The following is a 9,375-nucleotide window of genomic DNA, read 5'->3' on the forward strand; positions in this document are numbered from 1 at the left end:
GTGTGTGTGTTCGTGTGTATATGTGAAGGCTAGAGTCCAATGAAGCATGATCATATTTTGTGAAATAGTACCTCTGGGTGCACTATGAGGGGGACATTACAATTTGAATATGAAGTGTTTCTCATATATAACATTTGTCGTGCCTTTTGATGCTGAGAGGTGTGTATGTTGGCAGGAGGAATGGGAAGAGTGAAGAAAAGAAGTGGCTGGTGGATGAGAGTCAATAGAAAGTAGTTTCTGAAAACGTTCCATGATTGAATGATTTGAAGATTCACCACCAAGGATTACAATAAAGCAACGATTTAATGTTTCATGACCCAACCAGCAATGAATGGCAACTGGATAAGATTCTGTAAAAATACCAACAACACAGCCCAAATAACTTCAGAATGTTTTTCTTTTACCTTACTAGAAATGGCTAGGACTTCAGTATCTTTTGGTAAAATTTGTGTAGGCAAAGGTGCTCTCTTTTGCTAGGCCCAAACTAGGAGGGCACTCTTTCTTCTTTAATGGGAAAGGAAGCAAAGTAGCAAATGCAAAAGCTGCAAATCCTCATGTCTTAGTCTTCCAGATTGTCACTTCTGAACTCAGCCAGTTAGATTTCTGTGGAGTGCTCATTTCCTTGGGATGCTTTCCTGGGGATGTCTGCACAGCATTAGCCCCTAGCTAGGGTTTGCATTCCAGCACATGAAAGTAAAACATTTGCCAGAGTCCCTGATTCTGGAGAAAAGAGAAAGAGAGCAGAAAGAACATCGCTCTTGCAAACAGTAGCCATGTCTAGTTAATATTCACCATGTGGATATAGTAAGAAGGAAAACGCAGATTCCCTGCTTTCCCCTCGGATGTGCTGAGCAGTAGTGAAATGTGTGTTCTGAAAGGTCTCCATGATTAGAAGAATTGGAGGTGTGATGGGCTAAGGACCCTCTCTTGTATACCAAATTAGGCGACATTCTTCTATTGACTGTTATAATTCACAATGATGCAGAAGGTAAGGAAATTAAAGTCTCTAAGACCACCCTTAATTTCTGGGATTAGGTCAGAATGTGAGAAGAAAGCAACGAACCAAGAAAACTGTCTGGGTGGAAATGATGACCTGGTATCCTGTCATTCCCAGCACTGTCCCGCTTGAGGAGGTCTGTGACAAGAGCACACAGGATCTGAGGAATTCATGAGCTTGTCAGCTAAGTGGCTATACTTTCCTCTTTCTACCTCACTGAGCAGATCATTTTTAGAGAAAAAGGTCTTGATTCTGACAAGCATATGATGGAATGTTTACATTTTGACCTGCATATTAAATGGTTTGCTTTATTCTGAGACTGTTCCTGGGTATGAAAATAAACTTGGTTTCAACTGTAAGGTGTATTATATTAGATCCTAGCTTACAATTCAGCTTGACATCAAAAGAGCAGTGAGAATGTCTACCTCTTCCATTGCGGGCTGAAGTCTCAACATGAACCATCATTTAATTTCTTGGAAACTCAGATTTATTGTATAAAAATTATTGATCTAGAAAGTCATCTCTTTTTCAAGTAGAAGTAACTCTAAATAGTTGAAGTTATGGAGGAAAAAATTCCATTTTAAATATCTTTGTAATGTAAAGTGCCACTACTATATTAAAACAGAGCAGGAGATGTGGCTAGCAGTAGAATTCCTACTCACAAAGTGCTAAGGCTGTCGCTTAAAAACTCCAACACTGTCAGGCACTAGTGGCTCACGCCTGTAATTGTAGGCATTGAGAATCACCATCAAAATGAGCCTGAGAAGAAAAACAGCATAGACTGTTAGCTCCAATTAATCAGCGAAAACCTGGAAGTGAAGATGTGACTTAAATGATAAAGTACCTGCCTTGAACAACAAAGGCAAGCAGGAGCAATCAAGTCCTAAGTTCAAGCCCCAATAATCAGCACACATCACACACACACACACACACACACACACACACACACACACACACTGCTACTAAAATGAAATAAAACGTACAGAGGCTTCTCTCTACTTGGACCATGAGTACAGAAATCTATAGAAATTTAGTTCATCTTCATGAATGTGAAAATCTGATTAAAACATGGCCAACCATTGTGAGGCATTATTTGCTTTAAGAATATGAATAATAAGAGCACATGTTACATTTGGAAACAGCAAAGAGGGAATGTGGTCAGAGAAGAGGCCCGGAATATTATTGAAATAATAAAGGCTAGAAGAATAAGACATACAGCAAACCTCGTGAGAGGCTACTAGAGGAGCTTGGGGAAGTTAGGAAGAGAGAGAATGAATGAGGAGCTGAATTCAAAGTACTGCTACTAATTCAATCAAGTCAATGAAACAGAGTTCAAGGTCAGATTGTGAGTTCAAGGTCACTCCAACCAAACTTAGCAAGGCCATATCCTAAAATCTAAATACAAACAAAAGGACTGAGAGCATTACCTAAAGGATGCTTACCTATCATATATGAGGCCCTGGGTCTAATCCCCAGAATTTCAAGTAAAAGAAGGTGAAAATATAGTGATAAGAAGCACTTAGATTGATGCAACACTTATATGAAACACTTAGACTGATGAAATAAACCATTACTACTATTGATTTTGATGTTGTTGTTTGATGCTAAGGTTTCAACCCAGGTACATTTATTCCAGACGCAGGCAAGCCCTCAACGACTTAGCTATACTCTCAGCCCTGGGTACTACTTCTAAAAGGGAACTTCATCTCTTGACTACTATTTTTTTTTTTTTTTTTTTTGCCAGTCTTAGGCCGTGAACTCAGGGCCTGAGCACTGTCCCTGGCTTCTTTTTTGCTCAAGGCTAGCACTCTGCCACTTGTGCCACAGCGCCACTTCTGGCCATTTTCTGTATATGTGGTGCTGAGGAATCGAACCCAGGGCCTCATGTATACAAGGCAAGCACTCTTGCCACTAGGCCATATTCCCAGCCCGGAACTTCATCTCTTTCATGTGATACTGGGAGAAAAAGTTAGAAAACGTAATTCTAGAGTAAAATGAAAATTAAAAGCAACTATTGAGCAGCTATTTAAGAACTGTGCTTTGAAAGCTTTTTTGGTTGTTGTTATTATCTTTAGTGAGAATTGAACTCAGGAACTTGGCAATAACAATGAGCTATTTGCTCAAGGATAGCACTCTACCACTTGAGCTACAATTCCATGTACAGCTTTTAGAGGTTAACTGGAAATGAGTCTCATGGAGACTTTTTTGCCTGGGCTGACTTTGAACTGGGGTCCTCAGATCTCAGCCTCCTGAGTAGTAGGATCACAGACATGAGTCCCTTGTGTCTGGCATGTTTTGAGAATATTATTAAATGTATTATGACAGTTGAACACACTGGTGATTATTATTTTCCTTATGCTGTATGTAGAAATTTAGGCAACTTGCAAAGTGTTTGCTTCTTTGAAACATAACATGTATTTATAATTAATAAATTCAGCTAGAACAGTTCATTTCAAAACTGGAAGGTCGGTCCACACTATTCAACAATCAAGCTATGGTTTCCATCTTTCCATAGAAGAGTTTACAGGGCTGGGAATATGGTCTAGTAGCAAGAGTGCTTGCCTCATATATACATGAAGCCCTGGGTTCAATTTCTCAGGACCACATAAATAGAAAACGGCCAGAAGTGGTGCTGTGGCTCAAGTGGCAGAGTGCTAGTAAGCAAAACGAAGCCAAGGACAGTGCTCAGGCCCTGAGTTCAAGGCCCAGGACTGCCCCCCCCCCCCCCCAAAAAAAAGAGTTTACAGACAGGAAAGTTTTAAAAAAGACTAATATCTCTAGACCTTTTGAAGGCAAGCATTTACATCATTTGCTTTTCTATCCTTAGTTCCAGAAACACTAAATTATCCTAATTAAAGATGAGCTTCATAATGAATGAAAGGGAACAAGCATCCATAAATAAAAGTATGCCACTCTGCTGGAAACAGCCACAGGAAAATTCTGAATCCTTTTCACAAGGAAAGGTGAGTGATAGCCTTCTAGTCATGATAACACTGTCAAATGTATTCCCATCATACTCAAATTCAAATACAGATATTTATCTCAAATCAGAGCAGGACATATCAATACTCTGTGTAGTGCTCCGAAGTTTAAAGGATGGACAAGTAATTGAGGCCTTCAGAAAGAAGACTTGTAGTTTGTCTGTCCATTAGTTGGTTGTGTTGCTGCACTGGGAAACCAATCCAGAGCCTTAGACATGCTACATATGCATTATTCTACTTAGCTACATGATATACTCTTCATTTTGCCAGTTCTGAGGTTTGAACTCTGGGCCTCGGCACTGTCCCTGAGCTCTTATCCTCAAAGCTAGTACCCTACCACTTTGAGCCACAACTCCACTTCCAGTTTTCTGATGGTTAATTGGAGAAAAGAGTCTCACAGGGATTTTTCTGTCTGTGCTAGCTTTGAATGGTTATCCTCAGATCTTAGTCTCCTGAATAGCTAGGTCTACAGGCCTGAGCCCCCAGTACCAGCTGATAGTCATTGCTTTTTAATACACTTAGTCATCTTCGAGTGTTGTTGTTTCTTTTGTGCTGTTTCTTGGGTTTGAATTCATAGCATTAGCTTTTTTTGCTTAAGGCTGTCACTCTACCCCTTGAACCACAACCATTTCTGGTTTGGGGGTAGAGTTAAGAGTATCAAGGACATTTCTACCTAAGCTGAGTTCAAACCATAGTTCCCAGATCTCAGCCTCCTGGGTAGCTAGGACTACAAACAGGAGCCACTGGCACTCAGCCATGTTAGCATTTTAACCTCAGATGGATCCACCTTTATTATCCTTATGTTCCTGTCCAGTTAGAAAGCCTAAAATTGAACTCAATAATTCCATTGAGCATCAACTTTACCAGAGTTGGCACAAGGAAAACAGATACAGCTAAACTAAGTACTTAGGTGCTATTTTACTGTGCAGGCATCTAGACTTTGGGTACTTTCTAAACTGATGATGGATTTTTCACATCGTATAGGAACTGTAATTCTTAAGAAGACCAAGGACATTGAAAAAGAGAAGGCAATTGACAAAATAAGATTTGAAGTTGAGTCTAGGAGCTCTTGATTTCTTCCATTTGGGCTGACAATGTGCAGAAGTGAAAATGAGTAATGAAGAACCCATGGGGGAAATCTCACATTGTGCTTGGTTTTCCCTGGTCCAGAAGCTAAGAATGGTGTTTGGGTCCATTTTAATAGTCATATAGATACCTACACAGGATTTTTACTTATCCCACAAACGCACAGAACATTTTCTACCTTTCACTGTAAGAAAAGTTTTCCATCCCTTAGTCTAAGCAAAAAAAAAAAAAAAAAGGCAAAATTAAAGCTCTTGAGAAAGGATTGTATTGCCAGTAGAGGATAAGTGGATACTGAGTTTACTATGAAACATGTTGGCTTCTATCCACTAAGAATTTTCTGTCTGGAATCTGTTACTTAGGGTTTTATTTGTCATTAAATGTTTGGCATCTTTCTTAGAAAGGATGGATGGCTATTTCCTACTAAACTAAAAAAAATTAAAATGTATTATGTAATATTCTATAAACATTCATTTAGCTAGATAGAACCTAAGGGGAGATAGGGGAATCTGGCACTTATTGAGGAAAAGACAAAGAGTCTTTTCTCACATCTTCAATTTATCATGAAATGGTAAAAGTGAAAATATCTTGGCGCAGTAGCTGGAGATCACCACTGGGCTGTCAGAAGTGGAAAGCAGGGCTCAGAATTAGGGCAGCAGTCTTTTCAGTCTTACTATCCATCCTTAGACTATGAGCATCTCTGCTCTGGAAAGCGAATATTCTTTCAGCAATCATTCAGCAGTCGCCCAGGAATTCTGGGCTGGAGACCAGTAAACAACTGCAGTCTCCTCCGGACAGGGCTCAACCCTGCTCTCTAGCTCAGATACTGAACAGAATCAAAATTAACCCCTCAACAGCCAACCGTAGTTCCTTAAATAGTGCTGTCAAGGCTGACACTTAATCTTTCAAGAAATTTTGAAGGAAAACTGTCCATGGGATGTGTTTCAGTTTTACCAAAAAATATTTCAGGTGACTGGAATTATGATCACTTGAACAGTTTTAGAATATCAATGGTGACTCACACCTGTAATCTTAGCTACTGACTTGGGAAGCTGAGATTTAAGGTTTGGGGTTTGAAACCAGCATGGGCAGGAAAACTGATGAGATTCTTCTCTAAAATTACCCATGAAGAAGCTGAAGTGGAGTGCCAGCCGTGATCAAAAACAACTAAGAGACAGCACCCAGGCCCTGACTTCAAGACTGAGTACAAGCACCCCCCTCCACACACACAAAAACTAGTTAGGTAGTCTAGTGGCTCCCATTTGCAATCCCATCTAGTTAGGAGTTGGAGATCCCAAAGGTCTCAAGCTAGCACAGGGAGCCTAGCCAGTGTGACTCATCTCAATCAATAAGCCAGCCATGGTGCTTCATGTCTAATCTTAAACATGCAATCATGCTCTCAATGTAGGGCTCCAAATCACAAAACTCTAGCTGAAGACAACTAAAGCAAAAGAGTGAGGGTGGTGTGTCTCAAGTAGAGTAATGTCTAGTAAGTGGAACACTTAGCTCAGCCTCAAAAGAAACTAACTTTGGAGCTACGTAAGTTAAATGATACCAATGTTTAAATCAAAATGAATACATACTCAATTAGAGTGTGAGAATATTCTTAGCATGTCTTCATAAGTGGAATTGGGGACAAGAGTTTCAAGACTTTTCTTCAAGGGCTGGCTTGAAATAATGATCTGCAGATTTCAGTCAGCTGAGTAGCTAGGATTATGGACATGAACCACTGGCTCCGAGCTATATCAAGCATTTTAAATGTGATTGAATGACATACTGACCACCACAATTGTCATCTTTTATTATGTTATTGAAGTTCTAATCATGTTTGTTTTCATAGTATATCTATGAGGAAATTTGGACATTAAGATTAGCAAACATATGGGAGTAAGTATAGGTTGCTTACATAAATGCACAAAAATGGTGGTGTTAAAAATAACGCTGTATGTAAGTTGCACTGTTGACAACTTTGTTCTTTTCTACCAGACAAAATAAACATTGTGAATATTTTAGTAAAGTGGAAAGTTTCAGTCTTGAAATCTCCTAAGGTGCCTCAATTCTCATTTGATACAATCATTTGCAAAGTGTAACTTCTTTGTATAGGATGTATATGCAAAAATGATTCGTGGAACATGAAGTAAAGATACAGTGCAACAGACCCGGGGAAGGATTCATTGCATTCTAGTGTGTCATTTAGAATCTTGATCATTTCCATGGTTACAAATAATGATAAGAAATCACTGTTGTGCAACTGCATAATGGAACCTGTTAAGCAACTAATAAAAATAATTCAATCAACCCACCCAAGTAACCTTTCCACCCACCTTCAGGAGAGACTGTGAGAATGTGACATGTTTGGGGAAGGGCTGGTGGGTGGGGTCTGCAGGAGCGGGAGAGATGGTTCCCGCTAAGAATGCTGAAGGGTCCCCAGAGATGATGTGCATCTTTACAGCAGGTTTAGATCCGCAAGTGGGTGTGGTATTTCTCTTCCCACCTGAGAATCCGGCTCAAATGTTTAGAGGGAAAGAAACTTCAGCGGACCCCTCCACCCCAGAAGTGCCAGTGGGAGACAAATCCCAAGCGCTCCCCACCCCCACGGCTCCTCCCACACAGGGCTTTCGAGAAGTTCAGGAGAGAACCCTCAAATCTCACTTGATTTCAGATTCCATAATTGCATCTGATACCTTGTTCAAGGAATACCCCGAGTGGATTTTAATATGGGAAAAGGCGTGTTGTTTGTTTGCTTGCTTGTTTGTTTAAAGATGTACACAGCATTTTAAGAACGCCTCGAAGGAGCCAGGTCTTCCGTGGGTTTGAGTGGCCTCTGGTTAAAGCGACCAAGTCCCGGGGGTGCCCCGCCGCGTGGGAGCCGAGCAGCCCACGGAGCCTGGGTGCTTCTGGGAGAGCGATTCCCACGCTCCGGCCCGGGTCGGGAGGCAGCCGTGACCCCCAGGGGCGCCTCTGGGCGGCTCGCACCCGCGGAGCCCCGCCCCGGCCGCCCCGGGCCGCCCCTCCGCCCCGGGTCCCGGGCTCCGGAGCGTGGGAGCGCGGCTGCGGCGGGCAGGGGCGGGCGGAGGCGCCGCGGAGGAGGCGCGCCCGCGAGCCTGGGGGGCAGCCGGGGGTGGGGGGGCGAGGCTGGGGATGGGGGCGGAGCGGGGTCCCGAGCTGCCGGCCCTCGGACACAGCCTCCCCGGCCGGCCGTGCACCTCCGCCTGGCTGCCCGCAGCGGGTCACTTACTTGATGTCTTCCCACACCTCGGGGCCGTAATTGCGGATGACCAGCAGCTCCAGGGCGTGATTCACGAATCCGTACTGCAAGGGCGGGAGAGAGCGGGGCGTCAGGGGCCCGCGGAGGGGCGAGGGGGGCTGGGGCGGCGCGCGGCGGCGCGGACCTGCCCCTCGCCCGGGGCTCCGCTCGGCTAGGGGTGGGCGGGCACACGCTACGCGGAGTGGGTCGCCGAGGGGGGACGCCCCCTCCCCGGGGCCGGGGCCGCACCCCCCACCCCATGCCCACGCCATCTTCCCACCCCTGCTCACCTGTCAGGGCTCGCCCGGGACCGCGCGGGGACGTGCGCCCCGCGGCTCGCTCTCCAAGCGCGGAGCCTCCCGCACCCGCTGGGCCTGACCCGGCCCCGAACACCCCGCGCCCCCCGCACCTCCCCTTCCCGAGCTCGCAAGGTGGGGGGGAGAGGGGAGGCACCGCACCGGGGACCCGGTTGGGAAGCTGAGGCTCAGGTCGTGAGGGCCACTGAGGCGGCCGGCCGTTCCCACCTGGGTCGCCGGAGAGCGGCGGGCGGAGGCGCCCCGCGGACCCCGCGTCACCCTCCGCGCTTCCCGGGGACAGTCGACATCAGCCCGCCCTAAGGCCTGCCCGACCTGCCCGGAATCACTCACCATGGTGTCAGAGCCGGAGCCCCACGGGCAGCATCCACGCACAGGCTCGGCCTAGGGACCCTGGCTGCAGTCTAGACAACGCCACCGGGCTCGGGAGGCAGCATAGAGCTGCTGGGAGCGCCCCAGCCCCAACCCGCCTGACTGACAGGTCTTCTCCGCCAATGGCTAGTCGAGGCACAGGGGCCGGTCGCCGCTTGCCAGTCCTCAACCAATCAGAGTCAGAAGAGGGAAGCAAGCTGCTTTTGGTGCTGCTTCTCTCAACGCCGTTCCCTCCCCCCACCTGGTGACAGGCCTTCATTTGAGGCTTGAAGGAGGAGGACTTGAAGCCCCAGCTGTGCTCCTTGCATGAATTCCCATGATGGAGACGGAGAAACAGGAAAATGGAGCTGGTGTGATCCTACTATATTATATGTACTCTAA

The 9,375-nt window shown here is 45.3% G+C and overlaps 1 protein-coding gene across 1 annotated transcript in view; it reads right to left on the reverse strand.

Moving 5' to 3' along the window:
• The window catches only part of Gucy1b1 (guanylate cyclase 1 soluble subunit beta 1), a 43,743-nt gene extending 34,659 nt beyond the window's left edge, over nucleotides 1-9,084 (reverse strand). Inside the window, exons 1-2 of the mRNA XM_048364324.1 lie at nucleotides 8,956-9,084; nucleotides 8,300-8,373 (exon numbers count right to left, since the gene is read on the reverse strand). Coding sequence (XP_048220281.1) covers nucleotides 8,300-8,373; nucleotides 8,956-8,958 — 77 coding nt within the window. The 5' untranslated portion in view covers nucleotides 8,959-9,084. The remainder of the gene's footprint in view (nucleotides 1-8,299; nucleotides 8,374-8,955) is intronic.
• Nucleotides 9,085-9,375: the final 291 nt, after the last annotated feature.

Source organism: Perognathus longimembris, chromosome 16, assembly GCF_023159225.1.
Source record: "Perognathus longimembris pacificus isolate PPM17 chromosome 16, ASM2315922v1, whole genome shotgun sequence".
NCBI classification, from domain to species: Eukaryota; Metazoa; Chordata; class Mammalia; order Rodentia; family Heteromyidae; genus Perognathus; species Perognathus longimembris.